Source organism: Pseudopipra pipra, chromosome 3 (assembly GCF_036250125.1).
Source record: "Pseudopipra pipra isolate bDixPip1 chromosome 3, bDixPip1.hap1, whole genome shotgun sequence".
In the NCBI taxonomy this organism is placed as follows: Eukaryota; Metazoa; Chordata; class Aves; order Passeriformes; family Pipridae; genus Pseudopipra; species Pseudopipra pipra.
In genome coordinates this window covers 81,530,514-81,551,255 of record NC_087551.1, presented here as the reverse complement: position 1 = coordinate 81,551,255, position 20,742 = coordinate 81,530,514, and the positions used below count along the sequence as shown (strand labels likewise).

The 20,742-nt window shown below is 38.1% G+C and overlaps 1 protein-coding gene across 2 annotated transcripts in view; it reads right to left on the bottom strand.

Annotated features, from left to right (window-relative positions):
* Positions 1 to 20,742, bottom strand: part of SNAP91 (synaptosome associated protein 91) — a 68,442-nt gene that overhangs the window by 30,857 nt on the left and 16,843 nt on the right. The window contains exons 2-13 of one of the 2 annotated variants that reach the window (XM_064651124.1): positions 18,465 to 18,607; positions 17,354 to 17,429; positions 15,425 to 15,527; positions 13,791 to 13,884; positions 12,497 to 12,608; positions 10,649 to 10,755; positions 9,288 to 9,329; positions 6,119 to 6,189; positions 5,700 to 5,705; positions 4,702 to 4,729; positions 2,865 to 2,974; positions 1,559 to 1,680 (exon numbers count right to left, since the gene is read on the bottom strand). In XM_064651124.1, the coding sequence (XP_064507194.1) occupies positions 1,559 to 1,680; positions 2,865 to 2,974; positions 4,702 to 4,729; positions 5,700 to 5,705; positions 6,119 to 6,189; positions 9,288 to 9,329; positions 10,649 to 10,755; positions 12,497 to 12,608; positions 13,791 to 13,884; positions 15,425 to 15,527; positions 17,354 to 17,429; positions 18,465 to 18,607 (1,014 nt within the window). Of the gene's footprint in view, positions 1 to 1,558; positions 1,681 to 2,864; positions 2,975 to 4,701; positions 4,730 to 5,643; positions 5,786 to 6,118; positions 6,190 to 9,287; positions 9,330 to 10,648; positions 10,756 to 12,496; positions 12,609 to 13,790; positions 13,885 to 15,424; positions 15,528 to 17,353; positions 17,430 to 18,464; positions 18,608 to 20,742 lie in introns of those variants that run through there. The other variant, XM_064651123.1, reaches the window with a different exon arrangement.

Below are 20,742 nucleotides of genomic sequence, written 5' to 3'. Positions count from 1 at the left end.
CATTCCTGGACTGGACTCCTGCCAGTAGTAAAACAGACAAAGTTGAAGCTTACTGAGTTACCAAAACGCTATTCTGAAAAATAAGACTGAAGTATACTTGATGAGGGTAGCGATAATCCTGGCCAAAGGAAAAGAGATAGCTGTCCTTTTCTATTGTGGAATAAGAGGACTAGGTGCATTACCAGTCAATTTTAAAGTTTTCAGTAATTCAGAAGAATAAAAACACCTAAGTTCCAAACCACAGGTGTTTTGTTCAGAAAGCAGAAAAAACAAATAAATCAGCTTTCAATTTCTATGCAAATCGATACTTCACAATATTACTGGCTATTTATTTATATTTCTATTGCAGAAATGAGCAACTGCTTAAAAAAGTTAGCTCTTTCAAGCATCTCAAAAGCTTGTATTTCAGTGCTTGGTGATGACAAAGTAAGACAAATAGGATGCAATCAAAAAACTGGAGAATAATTATTCCCAGGCATCCTAGAATAGATGAATCTTTGGTCTTGTTTTCTGGGTAAGATTACATTTCCATTAATAAAACTGACATTTGTGAAAAAGTAAAATCAATTCAACAGATTAAACTGGAATATGCAAAACATGGTCTACATGAAAGCCATAGCTATCCCTATCATAATGCAGTGGCTGAGATACAATGTCATCTTTAATGAACTAAAACTAAGAACAGAAATAGGGAATGCAGAAACCATTGGATTAGCACTGATAGTAGAGTCAACATGACTCAGTGTTGCATTCCTGGTGTGAGAGGGCTGATTAGCTCATTAAGCTGCCACACAGGATCTCTTAAGATTATACTACAGTGGGTTTACAACTATGTAAGTTAAATCACAATTACTGGCCTAATTCCTTGTCTTAACAAGACAGGAGTGAACACTGCCTACATTTACTGCGGTCCTCTTCAGATCACCAGCTGCTGGTGCTGCCTGGAACAACAGGCTCAGTTCACCACAGAGCTTCAATTCCAGAAAGCTGGTTAGGCATTCCTGTTTGAAAGCAGTTAGCCCTCTATTTATTCTAAGCAGACAAGGTAGGTATTTTATTAAAATACGTTAAGGGTTGTCAGAGGTAATCGCAATTGCAACAGAACTAAGTTGCTACCATTTGCTGTAGACGCATTTCTATTTTAAAATGTATTTTTGATCCTCCTCCTACTGATCTGTGGGCTTTGCTTTATGAACAGAAGAGTTGATTTCTGCCCTCACCTTTCCAATAAGCACATGAGCAGTTCTAGTTCTTCTGTTTTGAAGTGCCTACCCTACCTGTTCACCTTCATCCATCCCCCTCCTGCTCACTTTTAGTCACATAATCCTGGCTCCCCCCAGCTTTGTAGCCAGGCCCTTATAAGCAGCTTATACTATTATGCATATCCCTGGAAAGAAGAAGTAGCCTTGTGCTGCAAAGGAATGCCTGCCTGACAGGTCAGCAGAAGCCTGGGAGGGAGCTGGGAACATCTTGTGCTAGCAGAGAAAGGGCTAGACTTCAGTTCAGCTAGGCAAGATGGAGAGTGCAAGAAGAGATGCTGACAGTGAGGTTTCTCTACCTCCCCATGATGTGGCTCCAGCAGCAGCAGCAGCAGCAGCAGGAGCAGGTGCTGGAGCTGCCTGCCCAGTAGCGGCAAAATCTGGCTGAAGATCCAGAAGATCACTGGATGGTTTGGAAGCACTGCCAAGAAAAGGAAGAGGGATAATAGATACTGAAGGAATTTATCCATTTCAATCAAATTTTTTTAAAAAGTCACAGTTGAATTATAGGAATTACTCTTAGTTTGGATTACTGATGAAACAGAGACACCTTTTCTTCAGGTTTTAGGATTAGAGCAGTGGCCATAAACACCCCTAGTGCAGTGAGTGCCAAGAACACATTACAACCCAGGATGGGACCTTAACTTACTTCCATTACTTGATAATGACATTGCAACACATCTATGGGACTGACACTTCCAAAAAAAAAAAAAAAATCCAAACCCAAAACCAACAAATCTGAAAAAAACCCCACCACAACACCCAAAACAAAAAATTCAAAATCCCATGTGGTCCCTAAAAACAGTAAATAACTGCTGTGGCTGAAACCATCTCCATTCTACTTCAATATTCCATCATGCATGTCAAAAATCAATAAACCTGCATTTCCAGGCAATAAACAGACATTATCTAGGAGAGAGTTGGTAAAACTTCAATGGCTTAAGCCAGTCAGATATTTACTTAGGAAACCAGGTCCTGTTCATCTAGAACATTTAAGTAACAAACAGTAGAAGCTCTTTCTTCAGTGAAGTTCTCCACTTGACATTTAACTTAAGTCAGTTACATCTTCAGACCATCAGTTCAAGCTCAGAGGTTTTTAGACCTCTAGAGTTCTATCACTTCTGCTCATTACAATGAGCAACAGCAGTTCTGGTTTTGACTGGAAAGCAAGGTTCGGATTTTCTCATAGGTCAAATGTTTACTTTTTATTTTAACCTCCAAAAGTGCATTATCTTTGTGCTTCATTAACTGATTGGAACAGCAAGAAAAAGGAATATTAATTCAGAAGTTTTAGAAACAGAATCCTGAAGGTCAGCAAAGACTACTCTGGATTTGCACATTACTTCAGTCTATTCAATTAGAAGTTTATGTTGGGAATGGTACAACATTACTACTACGCTGCAAGCAAATCAGAGTAGCCATAACTTTTAATTTATTTGTGTGTGTTAAGAGTTTATTTGTGATCTATACCAGCAGAAAAATGTAACCTATTGAATACTGGTGTACAGTACCTGTAAAATAAGCAAAACTTTTGAGGTAAGTCCCCTGTTACAAGTGTGACTGGCACCTACAGCTCAGTAACTCAAATACAACTTTTAAACTTACGTGACTGGAGCAGCTGTAGATGAAGTAGCAAAAAGATCAACTGGAGGAGATGTATCAACAGTTTTTGCTGGAGTAGAACTAGGAGATGTAACAGTTGTGGCTGGAGAAGACTGGAGAAATATTTTAAATATAAATTCAATATACCAGCATTTCTCCACAAACAATTCATGTACAGATTCACATACTTAAAAAACCCAATTTTAACATCAGGTCTTTTTATTGTGAGCTGTTCCCTCCTTTGAAAGAATTTAAGAAAGACTAGGCTAAGTTTTCAGATGGTAGTGAAGCTGAGAAACTCCAAGGTGACTCCAAAGAAAGAACGAAGTTTCTACAGGGTTTGCTTCTGCATCTGTCAGACCCTTCATATGGAATGAAACAGCTGTTTGTCCACAACAGCACCTTAGTACTCTAACCACAGAAATGGTGGCAGAAGAGAAATGGTTAGAAACAAGTTAAAAAGTTGTTCGTAAACTTTCAGAAAAGAGTTTAAAGAGCCATCAACAGCACTGAAGTTTAAGTCCTTGGGAAGATACAAGACAGCTCAGCCTATGACTTTGCTTCATCAGCTCCTCCAATTCTCAATAAAGATACTTTAAGTATGGCAAGGACAGACACTCAGGAAAGCATATTGCAACTCTTCAGTGAACTTGAAGACTCAAGTTACCTTGAAAGGTGTCAATTTAATTCTAAAAGATACTACAAGCTTTGTTACAACATCTCACATGCTAGAGAGATACTTTTCCTAACAACTGAAAACAAGTCCTAATTTTAGTACTGCTTGCCATTCTGACCACTTCCAAGGAGCAAAAACAATGGCAAATTTGAAGAGATTTTCCTCTGAGTTCTTCTACTGGTGTCCCATCATTCTAACTCTAGCAGTAGATATAAGCTTTCTAGACTCTCCTCAAAGCTTTATTAAGGTTTGAAACTAGAGTGGTCCAAATCCCTCGTTTGCATCAAGGAAGAGAGGGTTAAAGTCGTAAGAACACTTTCTGAGCCATCATGTAGTTCTCACCAAGTGGTATCATATTAAACAGGAGAGCGGGTGTTTTTTGTTGGTTTTACTTGGTTTTGTTGTGTTTTTTTGTAAATGGCTTTTCATAAATATAAGAGCTTTCACTAGAATCAACCATTAAACTGCCTCCCTCAGATTTAGAAGATTTCATTGAGTTTTTCCCGTGCAACACCCATTATTAGACACAGAGCTATGGCACCTGGCAACGTTCCAGGGATACCAGGAGCTACGATTACTAACACCATAAAGCTCATTACTTTATCTGACACTCAAACCAAGACAGTTTCACTAGCAACTCTTGCTTTACATTAAGGTCAGCAGTCTCACTAATAAAGGTCATTTCTGAAACTAGATATATTAGATGAAAGTTTTCCTCCTAGCTTTTCACATGAACGTGGTTTTAAAAGAGTCAGACCATCCTCCTAAAAAGCTGCAAATGGAGTAAAGGATTTGGAAGAGAAATGCCATGGAGTAAATTTCTCACTGACATAAGGATTAAGGGGGAGGGCAAGGAAAAAAAAGTTGAGATAAAAATGTGCGTATATTTTAAGCTCTCAAAAAGAGTGATCAACAAATCCTGGCAAAGTTCCTTAGCATCCTTCACTGGTACAAGCACTGCAGCCCTTCAGATCAGTGACATGCTCTTATGGGGTCATTATTTACAAATCCATTAAAAGATGTAATTTTGTCAATTAGGTAGGGCCTAGGTGACAAAATATAAAAAGCAGATTAGGACATGGACATCATCATTACGCCCTCATGATTTTCTAAAGTATATCACCTGAACAAGAATTAACTAGTACAGCAACTGGCAGTATTTACCTTGCTCAGAGGAGAAGGAGCCCCAGATCTAGGAAAAAAAAAAAAAGCGGAGGGGGGGTGTTTCAGATAAGTACAGTTTTGGAAACTATGTTTCTGGTCATCAAAACTCCCATAAAAAAACCAAAAACTAAGCATGAAAGCTTTCTGAAAATCTCTACAATTGCATGCCCTCTCCATTTTTCAGAAGTCCATGTGCCACTTTAGACAAGAAATGCAAATTTTACTTCAAATCTTAAACAAATCTTTTAAGCTAACTGATACCACAAGATTATTCTGCCTTTTAAATAAGCTCTACTAAATGGGGAAAGGCAGAGATGCATGCAAATGTCTTGCTCCGGGGCCTACAGGAGCCAGTAGAAAAGAGATACTGGGGCAAGATGTCACCACATTATAAACCCATGCAACAGCAGCAGAACACCACCAACACTGAAGCAGTTATCTAACGTAAGTCTTCTGAGGATGTGTCAGCAAGTTTTCAAAGTCTACTGTTCTTTTAAAGAAAGTCAAAGTTACTTGAAAATAACAGTATTTAAAAGTATGAAAACAGTGAGTTGGAAAGTTCAAGCTGAAAGTTCTTCCACATGCACAAAAATCACACTAACAATAACTGACAGAGCTTCAATTGTAAGTTCAAATGTATGTCAGTGCATTTGTTTGATTTCATTATTATGAGGCACCAAAATACTGCTACATATTTTTAGAGCTGCTTTGATCTAAGAGATGAAAGGAGGCATTAGAGATAAAACTTCACTAGTATTGAACTATCATATTGAACTATAAGTTACTTGAATTGGGTAAGTCCTAGGAGCTGTAGAACTGATTAGAAGATGACAAAAAATTAGAAATGACAAAAAATAACCTAATGACTACATAAAAAACAAGGAACAGGTTAGCTAATTTTAAAGAAAATATCTATTTCTATAACGTTTTCAAGCCATCTTAAAAAAAACCATATAATCATGCATGCATGCAAGTGATATGTAAACATATGTACTTACCCTTCACTAAATCACAAGGAAAGCAACAGTAAAAGAGAAAACACAGGTTTAGCTTAATCCTTCCTAGACTTAGCCATGACAAGTATCTAGTGAGAAGATGCAAAACCATTAGAAAACAAATAGATTTTGATGATAAAAACCTTAGCAGCAGGCAAAACCCCAGTTCCTTCTAAGAGTTTTCCTCAGGTAATTTTACTTCTTTTTGGAAAGTGTCTTACTTCTTCTGCGTGCTCCCCCCTCACCCCCCGTAATTAAAAAAGGTTGCCATTAAGAGGACTTTTTAAGGGAAAGGAAAAGCCTAATCTTTCTTATTTTCTAGAGAAGTAACAAAAGGAGATTGGAGGAGGCAAACCTAAACGTCAACTAATCTCACATTGTCACTATTATGCCTAAATACATGGTACAACATATATACCTACTTGTTGCCAGGTTTTTTTCCTTCCAGTGAGTTTAGATGTTGCTCAAGGGTCTCCATGAGACTGCTAGGAGCCTTGAAAGCAAAGAGAAAGATACACACCTAAATGTATTGCATTAACCTGACCATACTTTGACATCCAGCACCAGCCTCCCTGAAGTCCACCATGTTCACGCTCATGCTGTTGTTTTATTTACATCACTGTGGAAATAGTGGATTTTTATGCTAGAAATATTCAGGCAAAGACAGTTTTTAGAAAGATAATACTGTGTCCAGATTTGCAGAGAGAAAACATTTACCTCCACTGCACAGCGCCTGAAGCTTAAATCCAGGATGTACTGCTCATTATGCTTTAAATCAGTGCTAAACATTGACAACAGCACAGGCACCCACAGGGTTAATTTTAAGAGTAATAGATTCAAGGTCACACTTTGAGTTTTGCTTTCAGTCAGAACTCCAACACCTCCTTCAAGACCAGAGGATTAGACAGCATTTGCAGCCTAAACAAAACAAAAAGCCCTTCTCAATGTCCCCAGAAGCAGCTACCTTTGGTTCGAGACTCCCATCATCACAAAACCTCAGGGGTGTTTCTTCTCAAAATGGTAGCCTGGCACAGGTTACTGTGCAGCTAGCTCAAAATGTAGAAAGATTACTATTTTAGACATCTATAAAAAACTAAGCTTTTTCAAGCCTCCCTCGTATTAGGTTTTATTTTAAGCAACCTCTTTGTGGTCAGCCAACACCCTGAGGCATGCACTTGGTGTTACAATGGCAGATAGAAAAAGTAGCCATAAATGCACACTAGGCTTAGTTACTCCAGTATAAAAATGGAGTCCGGGTAAGTAGACTCCTACAAGATCAATAAGCAGGGAGGAAACTCTTGAGAGATACAGTAGCATATAATAGTCAAATATTTCATCAGAGTTGCGAGTTCATCAGTGGTACAGTCTCTAAACAGGGAATTCTCTTTATCAGTCTCTTTGAGATCAACCACAATTCCTGACAGCAATACCTATGGTGTTTTTCATAAATAACATCTTTAATTTCAGGGCAGACATATTCATCAAACAACTCAGTTTGCAATGCTTGAAAACAGACTATTTGCTGCTCCTATGCTGAAAAGCCAGCTGGCTGGATGAATCAGATATTTCAGGATGCTTATTACCTGCTAGTACCAATGCACAGTCAAGTGTACTTGCAGTGTCTGCATATTAATTTTGGCACTAAACTCAGTAAATTAACACATGTAGAAATTTAAAATGCTCAAAATAATCTTAAATGACAGATTGAGTTTAAATATTTCCCATGTACATGTGCAATGCAGAAACATCTTGACCTTGCTGCTTTTATAGGTGCATTTATTAATTTTCAGTTCATTGGAGCATAATAAAGAATTGGTTAAACATAAGTGACTTAGTTATAAGAATTCTCCAGCAGCAAGAAAAAGAAGAACAAAGGTAAAACAAACTAAAAAAATTCAGAGAGATTCAGACTTCTACATATTCAAAAAGGTTGCAGTGTAAGATAGAAGTTGTGCTACTTAAACATGTAAGGATAATCTATGTTTCAAAAAAAAAAAAAAAGTCCACAACTTCCTGTTACCAGTTACGTCTAGATACTTTAAATAGCTTTCCAACATATTATTCACAGGCTTCTTAAAAGCCAACAAGGTAATACAAAACTTATCCACCAAACAGAGAGAGGAAGCTTCAGAAAATTTCTACCCAGAGGCAACAATTAGGGAAGTAAATACTATCCGGCATCCAAATTTGCAAAACTGAGCATTGCTTAATTTCTTCTAAATACTGCTTCAACATCTATCAGTCAGCATCATGCTAGAACCTTAGATATGGGTTCCTCACTAGCTATTAGGGGCAAAACTGTCACACTTTTAGAACAGCTAGTAAATAAAAATGAGACAAGATCTTTAACTGCCAAGATGCCTCCTTAACCTTCAAAACTTTGGAGCCAAAGTCCAAAAATGACAACTGTCAACTTGAATTACACTTTTGTGCCACTTGTTTGCATTTAGAGAGTATGTACACATATTGAGTATCAACACAACTAACTTCTTGCAGAATACTACTGACTACTGCCGTGGCTTGCTATAAGAATTTAGTATACCTAAGTTGATACTACATACAAATTATGTATTAGTCATTAACTGAAATTCAGTTTTATTATTCACCTTTTATTTATTTATCACTCAAATACACTGCCTAGGTCTTAGACACAAGCTACAGCATGTTGCAGATTAGCCTTAATAAGTGAGAGTCCCAAGCAGCCTTTGGGAGAATACAGTTATGAGAGACTACCTGAGAAAACCACTGAAGTGGTCAGGCAGTTGCATCACTGCAGATCCCCCCCTTCCAAAAGAACTATTCTATTTTAAAGTATTGGTTCATGGGGTGAAAGGGACCATCTGGTAGCAGTAACTAAGGTGCTGCTGAACAAGTGTGGCACTGACTGACAGTGCAGAGCAGGCTGGTGCAAGCAGAAGCAGACAGAAGTGCCACAGAAATTTAAACAGTATATTTCATTAACTGAGTTTAAGGTGAATTCTTCTGGTTTTAAGGACTGGACTGTGTTAAAAAAAGAGCCCCTGAGGCACAGGGTTAGGTGAATATACTACATCAGCTATTTCAGAATGTGGTCTGGTATTCCACACACTACTTTCCTCTGCCGAAAGAGTGGCCAGACTTCATAGCCTCATAATATCTGAAATCTATAAAGATTAAAACTCTTCACCCCCTCATAATGTCTTACTTTCAGAATTTTTAAGTGGCTTTTTAACCAAGAGAGCCACTATTCTGATGCTGATTTAAACCAGGCTTTCAAGAAGCTTTCAAAAACTACATTAACAAAAACTATATGAACACTTGGGGTTTACAACCATTAAGCAGTTAGGGCTGCTTTTCTGTTCCAATTTTATTGGCATCAAAACTGCCACAGGTGAATTCTTCAGTATGGACCTCTTCCTCTAAGTAAATATCCTTTCCACATTAAACTCAAAGCCAGGCACCCAACTTTGCAAGTGATACTGAAAATGGACCAGCAGCTCCATTATGTTAGGTGCTATAACTTCCTACCAACATTTATATTCCTGGTGTAATTCCTAATTACATAACTTTTAGTTATTACACAGATCCAAAAACACTACAAGAGAAGCTTACCTGCGTAAGATCAGGGATATCACCTTTGTCAATTCCAACTTGCTGTGGATATAAAACAATAAAGGGAAAATTTAAGTGCATTATTCCACTGCAGCAGGCATTAATTTTGAGTAGAACTTCTCTTCAAGCTATAACACCCTCTGTCTTTAGAAAAATACTACAAATTTAGAAAGTAATGTTCATCTTCCCAGTAGCTACCTCCAACAACCTGCACCGGGGTCTTTTCCCTCCTCCCACAAATTAAATATCCATTTAAAATAAAACTATTAATAAATGGAGTTCTATTTCACACAGGTTAAGTTCATACTCCATACTGCAATACCCTGTTGTCTCAGAGGACAGCAGTAGTGAACTGCTAAACATAGACTATCCAGATACCTGCCTATCCTAATGAAGTTTTCTGAAATTCAGCCAGTGAGAAAAACCTAGAAGACATCACTTCAAAAAAATGCTAAAGCTCAAGTCACTCGTTTTTTCTGCCATTCTCTGCTAGCATTTCCAATAAAACAAGTTAGGGTCTAAGTCAGCAAATCTTCTATTAATTGTTCTGTTGCTGCACTATGGTTCTTCAGAGTGACTTGGTTTGGCTTTTGCAGAACAGCAAGCTCCACTGCACATGGTAATCCTGAAGTACAGTCATTATAAACTCTGCCCAGCAAAGCTGACCTGTGTCTCTAATGTACTTTACTCCCTCAGATTCAATACTCATATCTGACAGTGCAAGTCACTAGGGAGTCTATCAGGCCTTCAGAGATAAGTAAATTAGCAAAGAAACAAACTTTTTATTCAGCTCATTACTGCTGTCCATTATGATGAAGTATGAAACATGGTAAATGTGCATGCTCTGCCAAAGAGCCAACTACTACAAATGAGAACCCAGCAAAGGAGTTAATTAACCATGTAATATTCCTATTATCCACATAAGAGGATGATAACAAGGAACAAAACCAGAAAATCTCACATTCCACTTAATTAGATGTTGGCTGCAAAGACTAAAAAAAACAGACTCACAAAATAATTATGCTTTTATTACTAATTGCTATATCTTCCTCTAATGTTCAACCCTGTCCTAAAAGTATGCATTTATTACAGCATTTCTCAGAAATATTGGTACGTTTGAAATCATGTCACCTCTTACGTTAATCAGGAAAGTTGAGGCTGGCTGCACCATAGAGACATGTGGACATCCTAATCAGGACTTAACTACTTCAAGAAGAGCTGAACAAGCAGATTCAAGGACTTTTATACATTTATACACATTGAAACAGATGCTTAACAAGTGCAATTAATATTTTATATTGGTGCTAAAAAATTCACAAAATATTTAAGTGCCAGATTCCAGAAGATGGGAAGTCACTTACCTCTGCAACTTTAAGAAACTCTGATACTCTGGTCATTCGAGTTAGAAATCGTTTGTAGATTTCAAGAGCATCTTTACATTGTCCCTTTTTCATTTCAAAAAATTTCTCTACAGAAATAATTTGACAAATTTCAGTTAAGAAGTCTTACATTAGGTCTGCATTCATCAGCAACTTTAGTTCTCAGAAAAATCACGTTTCAAGAATATGGCACTACATTAACATTTTTCTACTTGGACACTAATTTAGTGGCATTCCTAGTCCTTAGTAGAATTTAGAAGCTGGGCTTGCTGAGCTGCGAAAGAATTGTACAGACCATAAAATTGCACCCAAACCAGCCACAGCATTGTATGTGATGTAAACCATTTACTTAAAGATTAAAAAGCAGGTGATGTAGCTACCAAACTTAAAGCTCAAAATAATTAAGGATACTTAAACATACATTATGTCCTCTTCCACACTGCCTTCAGTCCAAAGAACAGTACCTTTTTCAGTTAAGTAGCTCTCTAAACTTCATTTGTGTCCATTATTAAACACAGCTGCCACATATTTCAACCTGGACTTGCACTTTAAGTAGCAGTAGACAGTGAAATTGTCTACTTGTCTAACTGAATTTTTATGCCCAACACATTTGTATCTGCTCCATAAGCTTCCCATGCCTACAGTTTCAGTCTAAACACATGGGATTTACTTTTATGAAACCACCAGAAAGCACTGAAACATGGATAAAGAAGATATTGAGCTTTACAGCTCAGGAACATCTTTTTGCCTGTTCAGTCACTGTAACACTGCTATAATACCTGTTTCTTCCTGTTCTAGTTGCAGACAGTTTTAGGTCAGTCATGTTGGCCAAGCAATCTGAGTTTTTAGCTGTCTTTATAGACCAGCTGCAGTGCTCACAAATTTTAACAGTTGAAGCTCATTTTCTACAGGGTCAGTTATGTTTCCTGCAGTTTACAACTACCCCTGGATTTAGACATCATAAGAAAGCCTTCTACAGGGACAGCTTAAAGTGTTTCATTTTGATGATCACACCAGACTGCCTGAGCTTCAGAACATGCTCACAGCCTCCTATACACTTTGTAAGCTGATGGTAGGTAGGGTTCTGGAGGAGTTCCAGTTTTGGCAGTCATGCTTTCAGACAGATAAGGAATGTTATTAAGGAGTACATTACTTCATACAAGGCTACCACACAGCATTATCACTCTCTACAACTACCTGAAAGGAGGTTGTAGCCTGGTGGGGGCAACCAGCAACAGGCAAGAGGACACAGTCTTAAGCTGCACCAGGGTAAGTTTGGGTTGGACATTAAGAAGAAATTCTTCACAGAAAGAGTGGTTAGACATTGGAATGGGCTGCCCAGGGAGGTGGTGGAGTCACCATCCCTGGAGGTGTTTAATGAAAGACTGGATGTGGCATGCAGTGCCGTGGTCTGGTTGACATGGTGGGTTTCGGTCATAGGTTGGACTTGATGATCTCAGAGGTCTTTTCAAACCTAATTGATTCTGTGATACATAACAGAGGAATGCTGGCATCTTAAAAATGCAAAGGCTGCTAACTTTGCAGGACATATTACGCATGCTTGCATAGCACTGTACATTCATTTAAGCACAGAGATGGTCAGTGTCTTCAAGTATACATCTGCACAATTTTAAAGGCATGTGACAATCCAGCCTCAGATGAACACTAATGTAAGAGGTTATAGCTTAAAATTGTCTCATTTCAGAACAGAACAGAACAGTCAAGAAAAATGTAGGCTTCATGTAAGCTAAGTAAAAAAATCTGAAGCAGATAGGAAACTTGTCATTCACACACTTGTGCTATGTAAGATAAAGACTCAAGGTTACTTACCTAGTAAGTTAATAACCCCATCATTGTAGCAAGCAAAAAGTTTGATGAGATCTTTAAATAGAAGCATGAATGCAGCATTTATGACACCATTTGTCAGTTCATTTGGATGAACCTACAAATAAAATATCAGTTATTTACAACAGAAGTGTTGAATGCAATCAGAAGTTTTGGCTCACACCAGATATTTGATGCTTTTATAGACAGAATCAAGCACTGAAGCTTTCACACTAAGACACTAAACAAAAGTTTTGGTTAGCAGAACAAGGATTGCTTTCTTCACCACTCCAAAACAATCCACCATAGCAGAGGAGTATCCACATCAACAGTAAACATCTTAGTCTGGACTCCTTCACCTATCACAAACAAGAGGAAGGCAGATATGCCATTAACAAAGTTTTAATGAAACAGGACAAAAGTGTCAGTTTACAGCAGAATTTAAGAAAACCTCAACAGTCTACAAGATAACACAGTTGGGTTAATGATGTCAAGACCCTTTCAGTTCTCACATGAACTCGGGAAGAAAATAAGCGGTCATTTATTAAAAGGTATTTCTTTCCTTAAAACTATCTCCTCTTCTGAGAGCACTATCACAATTCCTATGCCATTAAAGGAATAAAAAACTCATTAGCGAGATATGTATTTCTAAGGCTTTCCTCTGAGAGCTGTAGTGGGTCCTGCCTTCCACCTCAAAGTTTCATCTTTCTGCCCACCAAGAACAGAAGAACTTCATGACAGATTCCTTCAAAGACCTCTTCAAAGTGTTACACTGCACCTCCTACAACAATTGATTCCTGCTTTTATCCCGAGGTCAAATAAACAATCCCACTAACATTCATGACACTATAAATATATTGTACACACTTATTTCTATGAACAGTCTAGATTAACCTTTAGCCAATTTAGTTTACAGATGAAAACCAGATGAAGATTTTGAGGAAGCCAAACAATGTACATGTGGTATTCTAATGGGCTTTTCCCTCTTCCTCTTCTGCCAAGAGACAGAAAAAAGTGCTCAATCTCCTTATTTTGTCCATTTCTTCCCCTCATTGACACAGAAGATGAAACTCCAATTTACCTCTCTACAAAACCAAAAGTGCAATCTGCACATTTCATACGCAGATGAAAGGGCCATCCTTCACCACACTGCCTCACTGGGTCACTGAAAAGGGGATTTTTTGGCCCAAATGACAGAATGATCAATAAAACATTACCTACAAGGCGAAATGTGTTCACTAAAATGCAGCAGCTATAAGTTGTTGCCCAGCGTTAATGCTAGGTCAGCTTCAATACATACATCAAATTCAAGTAGTGCATCAATTTGTTCCTGTAATATTGGCATACTCTTCAGCAGCTTTTCAGGAGCCATTGTTCTCATTACACCTTCAGCTCTGCAAGAGGGAATACAGATTAGAAGCCACAGCATTTCCCCTCTCCCTTCCCCTAAACTGATCTGTTGTCTAAATTTACACTTAAAGCAGCTATAACTCATTATAAACCTTTTCAAAAGCACTGTCTGATTCTCCTGATTCTCACATTATGATGAGAGCTGGCATGAAAAATCCTTCATCCAGCCACCCTCCCTCACAGCAGGTGAGGAAAGGTTTCGTGTTAGAGTGATGAATGCAAGAGATTGATCTCTTTATGGAAAGAACACAGGGAGTTTAAATGACTTGACTGCCTCACAAGTTCTTAGAGAACTGATAAACTTTGCGTCTGAAGTTTGTTATGAATAACTAATGACAATTCACTGCTAACATGCCCACAGATGTATAGCATTTCTTAACTGTTGCCCATAGTCTTTTAGCAGTCTTTAAGCATATTAATTTTTATCTATGATTATTACCTGCACAACCACCATTATGTATTGCCCTGTTCTGGCTGCAGACAGGTATAGCATCTCCTCTCTGGAAATGCATACCACTATTCTTACTTATGTTATGCTGTACTCTGAGCACCAAAAATAACATGCATAGAAAGCCTTTCCAGGAACGTACAGCAAAGCAGGACTCCCAGCAACCCAAACTTAAGTTTATTTAACATCAAGTGTTCGAGAGAGAATTCTTCTGGTCTCCACTAAGGGAATGGCATCTAGCTACACAGCAAAGCTGTCATAGTAGGCCCCACATCTTCTGGCTCTTTGAGAAGCATGAGAGAACAGCATGGCAGAGATGCCAGCACTAAAAGGTCACAATCCCAAGCTGCAGAATACACCTGAACTGCCTGAAGGATCCTGTATGCAACTCTGATTAGCAGGAGCATCTTTAGCATGCAGTCAATGAAGCTGCACCTTCAGTGGGTGTTAAGCTGTCTGTGCTTCAAGAGAGAATCTAGAGCCATTAAAGTCTCAGTTAGAGGACTAAGAGACCACAAAAATGTTCTCATAAAAAACAACATACTACTCTGGGCTGGGTTAACTTTTTTTTTTTTTTTTTTTACACAGTTCTTGTGGGAAATAAAATCAGCAGTTTACAACCATGTTCTGTTCAGTTTATAACTGTTTGCTCTGTTGCCTGCTGAGAACTTCAGGTGTTCACTTCAGGTTTTGTTTGTAATTAGCCATCTTTCTTAGGGAAAGTACCTGGAGAATAATGAAGCATCCTAAATATGGTTTCAGAGTGTTTTCTTTTCCAAGTCATAAACACAGTCTTGCTGGCAGCACAATTTATAAGAGTCAGATTTAACACCCCCAGCTCTGCAAGGCACCTTACTTTAGTTTTTAGTATCTGCCTTACTACCCAGTCCTTCCTCTGCTCTTTTAGCAATTTTTAAACCATTACAAATACTTTAAAAATAAACCAGTTTGGTGTTTTAGTGTACCTACACAGAGAACATAAGAACAAAGTCACTGAGAAACTAAAACTGAGCATAATGCCACAAACAAAATTTTCATGGCAACCCTATTAATTTACGTATCTAAACTTTGCTTACCCTTTCTTCACTCTTGCAAAGTCAAATGCCATTTGTCTGTAGGAAAATGCTTTTTCATTCAAGTATCTACTATAACGCCTTATAAAGGTGGACATGTCATAACCTGCAAAAAACAGTTACACATCTCATATTTAATTTTCATGCTTGTTTGGGTGTTCTTTAGTAAACAATAATATACACTCAATAGACCCTAAGATTATATGATTTCTGTTGCACTATACAACTCCACATACAGAACAGGCATCACAAGACATCTTCCAGCTTCTGAAGAAAAATCAGTAATGATGCACCAAAACAATCTACCACTGTCCTATGCTGTCAACAGATTCATCCAATGCATCAGTGGCATTGTTCCTGGGGAAACCTGCTAGTGGCTCCTACATACTTAGGAAGTAACATTATTTGATGGCAAAAGCTACCCCCGTAATAATGAAGAAAAATATCAAGTTAGCAAAAAGTTTTTGTTTAACTGGTACATGACTTCCAGGATAAAGATCAATTTCAACTTAAACACTCCTGATACTTTAGTCCTGATATGTTAGTCACTGCAGCTCTCAGATAGACTTTCAAAATCCCCCTGACTAGGTTTATCAGAACAAAGAAACTATGATGGCATCCACAGTGATTAGTCCCTTCCTTGAAGTTCCTAGAGATCCTCAAGGCACATAATACCGTACAAGCAGCCTCAAACTTCAGTGATCTTCAAGCCTATGACATCTGAGCAGTTAGTATTACAGTCTGTCCTTTTAAGTTTCTTCCTCTAAGCTACAGAAACACATGCACAAGCCAACCCATCCTTCCCTTCAGTGCAGGTCCCTTTTTGCTACCTTTGTTAATATTCACACCCCTTGACTTAGTCATTGACTATATTTCTCCTCAATATCACTCATCATTAAGTATCTCTGCCATCAAGCATAACACTACCAAATCTGATGCCTCATTATCTATGACATGCTGCTGCATTATCTATGAAATGGCAATACAAGTTTAAAGTGGTGAAGAACACAAATGCATGCATTTAACAGAATCCATCATTGACAAATGCCAGTGTCTTTGAACATACATAGTATGTTTTGGTGAGACAAACACACTTTTAGTATTTGTTTAGTTTTGTTCCTGCCCTGTGTAACCACATCTAAAAGATGCTAAAGTCTTTTTGGTGTCACATGTCTACATCGAGAGTAATGTGGCATTGCTTCGATTTTGCCCATTATTGCAGCATTCCTGTGCTCTGCATACAGTCTACAAATATTCTATGACAGCTGAAGAATTATGCTTTCTCTCTTCTCTAGTAGAGCTACAATGGAACAAGCTTCTCCTCTTAAGTGAGGGCACAGGAAAATTCACTAATAATTCCAGAGTAAAAAGCAGAAAAGCAGATCTTGTAAGGTTTAGAGGTAACAAGTCCTTAATTTCTGCCTAGACCTTTCTAAATTTATTACTCAAATCAAATTAAAACCAACCAGTTCTTTTGGTGCTAACAGCCCCCCCTTAAATAGTTATAGACAATGCCTATTAATAAGAAACAGATTTAACAACCCCAGTGTTAAATGCAGTGCAGTGCAGTGTCTCCAAGCAACCAAATTACCATTTAAGACTGAGTAAAAACCAAAAAACTAAATGGAAAGTTATTAATTTCAACTTTAATACCCATAATAGTTAAGGACATAGCTGAGCCAGCCCAGACTTCAACTAGCATTTAAGGGATTTGGACAGTTTCACCTTTTGAGTAAAAATATTGCAGGAGATGAGAAACATTGTTCTGAAGTTGTTCAGCAGTTCACTTGAACTTCTGTATTTATCAAGTACTTATAAAAAGGCTTCAGTAGCACATTTTTATATTATTTACATCTTATGAATGAAGGAGTTAATTAACAATAGTATCTTATTTCAAAATCTTGTTAAGATTATAGACATAAGTAGGCTTACCATGAGATCCACTTTTGTCCAGAAAATTGCTGAGATTGAACAATGTGTTTCTAGATGCCAGGTACTGAATAAATCTCTGCAACACAAAGTTATTTTTCTTATCACAGGCTGTATCTGAAGGCTTTGTACCTCCTAGCAGGAAGATTAACAGTCTACTTCCAGCATACACCATGAAACCCCAGATTGTTGTCTTAGCCTCCAATACGTTCCTCAAAACTTTTTCCATACATTGAGATTAACTACTTTTAGTCAGAATCTCCAGTAAATATAAAAAATAGATTCTGCGAAAAATAGAAACCAGATTGTGGAAAGAGCAATAAAAATGGTTAGTTCTCAAAGAGATTTGAGAGAGCACAAGATTTATCTGCTTACAAAGCAGCATATCCAGCCTAGCATATCCCAGACTTTCAATCCATCAGCCTTCAGTTTCAGCCAAACTGAGGGCCTGGTTTTAATAACAAGCAAGGCCCCGCATCAAGCACAGGGACTAACAGCCTGAAACAGTTAGAGAAATCAGATGAGAATATTGACCAAAACTTGGAATGGAACAATAGGAGTAAAAATTTACACTGTGAGAAGTTCACTGCATGAAAACACTTTATATACAGCTAGGGACAAACTGTTCCGCAGTCATACTGAAGTTCTTCAAATATTCTTTCTGTTTTTATGCAGCCATACCTGTCTATACAGGTCAATGAAAAGCAAGGGAAAGGAAAACTCAATTGAATAGGCTATTAAGTTGAATTTACAGCTCCAGAAAGGTTTTAATGCTCATGCAGAGAGAGGGCAGCAATTTGGATGGCAGTACACACATGCCAGAACATCAACTTTGGCCCTAGTCAAAAAATGTGTTTAATCCTGTGTTTTCAGATAGCACATTAATTGTCAACATCCAGGAACAGGCTGCATCTTGGTCTTATGTTCTGGTTTTATAAAGGAAGAAACATGAAGAGATAATTGGCATGCCTCCAACTATGTTGGTAAAGGCAAATTTTCTCTTCAAGAATCATTCTTGCCCTTTGTTCTCAGGTCAGAAGAGATGCCTTTGCATTACTAACATTTTTGGCTTGGAATCTGCTCAGTGTCAATGGGCCCTTGGAAGAGCTGTTACCTCATTTCCATGAACCATTAGATGATGTGTGGTGACTAAGGCTTTGAATACGACCACCCAGCTACTATTCGTTGCTCGCTCAAAAAGCGTATCAGCCATCTGAGGAATATTGACGTTTGTTTCATTAGTTGCTTGGATCAAGTCTGTAGGAGAGAGAAAAGGAAGGCATTAGGTGCTACAAATAAGACGAAAAGGTTTGCAGCACGGTCAAGTTCTCAGACCACCAGGCTGCAGGCCATGATTTTGACAAACAGTAAGTTCAGTGCTTACATTCCACATTAAAAAAACAAAACAAAACAAAACACTGGTCTAACTCTTTCATCCAACAATACTAGTTTTCCAGTAAGTCTGTCCTGAGCTATGACCAAACATTTCTCCATCTTTATCCCAGATGAAGTTAGGGTGCACAGCATCACATAACCTTAAAGCTTGCAGGTTTTCCAGTTAACTGTGGCAGTTCGCTACCGCTGGGTTACAGAACTAAGTGTTATTGAATTCTTCACTTACAGATAATACAGCAAGCACACTGAACCCAGTCACATCAGCCACAAGACATATCACCAGCAACAGACACTCTAGTCATCCCAGAGGTTAGTTTCATCAGCAAGCTCCAGCACACCTTCTAGGGTCTCTACAGACCCAGACAGCAGAAGATTGCATTCAGACATGCATTAAGACCTCTTTTACAGTAGGAAAGAGCACAAGGACAGACATTAGTTTATACTGAAGAATAACAGTCTTCTGCAAGCAACTGCACCTTACATAGAAGAAATAAGACATTAGACTGCTATAGGGAACAAAAATAAAATACAGCTTTGTGTCCTGTACATTAGAAAGGTATAGACTTGCACAGAGGAATGCATGAAATTAAGTTAAGTAGTTAAACAGTAGGGCAGCAAGCTTTCTACTAGCATCTATATTACACATGTACTGACAGGATCTGTGATTTACTACATCACCTGTTACCTACAGACTCTTGCTAGGCAGCCAGCAATTACCTTCTACAAGCTATTACCTATTTTTGAGACATGGCTGGAAACTGCATACTGCAACTGCATGACCAAAACCCATGTGATGCCAGACATAGCCCTAGCAAGACCAGGAGATGACTTCATGCAACACAAAGAACACAGAATACAGACCTAATTGTAGGGCTGAGGCTTAAAGTGTGAAGACCTGAGTAAAAAAAGTTAAACAGTTTAACTACTAGACTAAGCAATATCTGTGTTACTAATGAAAATACTCATCTTTCAGTTTCCCTTAGAGGAATAATTTTAATGATATCTTCCCCACCCCCAGACTAGAAATTTTCATCTAACTACTCAAGTCATTCAGTGTTGACAGATATTCTACCTTAAAAGAAGACAGGCATTCTGTGACTGATCCTTGCATACCTTAACTATGCAAGTCTGCTGTAAACACTCTACAAGAGTTCAATTCACTTGGGCAGTAGGGTCACCATTATGCAGACTTCCTTTCCTTCCCCTACATAACACCATATAATGGAGAGCATCAATGCTCCTAGAAGTGGAAAGTCAAGGTTCAGACTGCTCTGAAACTACTGATTCTACCTCTGCAGGGCAGGAAGAGTCCAGAGGACAGGTCTGTTCAAACAGACTGATGAGTCACATCAGCTATTGAGACATATCTGATGCATTCAGAAATCCACACTGCTGTACCAGATGCATTCAAAAGTTTAGGTTTAGTTTATTTGCTTGGTTTGTTGTGTTTTTTTTAATTCATGACAAGTGATTTTATGGGTATTTTTAATTCTATTACACAGACCTATTCAAGCTCAGAGTCAGAAGCTTGGGAAAACCGCAGTGCTTGAGTTTAAATTTGTCTTTTGTATGGCCATAAAAAAACTGCAAGTTGCTTTCAGTTTCAGGCCAAGGGAAATATTTTCTGTAATGAAACAGGAATTAAAAATTATGTGAACTGTTCACCCAGTTTGAATTTAATATATTTGTTGTCATGGTGTTTTTTTGGTCTTGGTTATGGACGTTGGTTTGGGGTTTTTTTCAGAACACCTTCTGAAACTTAACGTTGACTTCTATAACCTCAGTAATATTACCTTTGGAGGAGGCAGTTCTGCTAAGTATTAGTAGTAAAGCCATGATACTGAATGACAGCAGCTGAAGCTCAGAGCTGAAACAATTCTCCTTGATCTTGTTGTACAAACAGCCCAATAATCTTTTATTCTGTGCTGCTGATTAATGCATTATAGAAGATGGCAGTTTGTAAAAGCCTAGAAGCAAGTCACAAGTGGTTTGCTCAC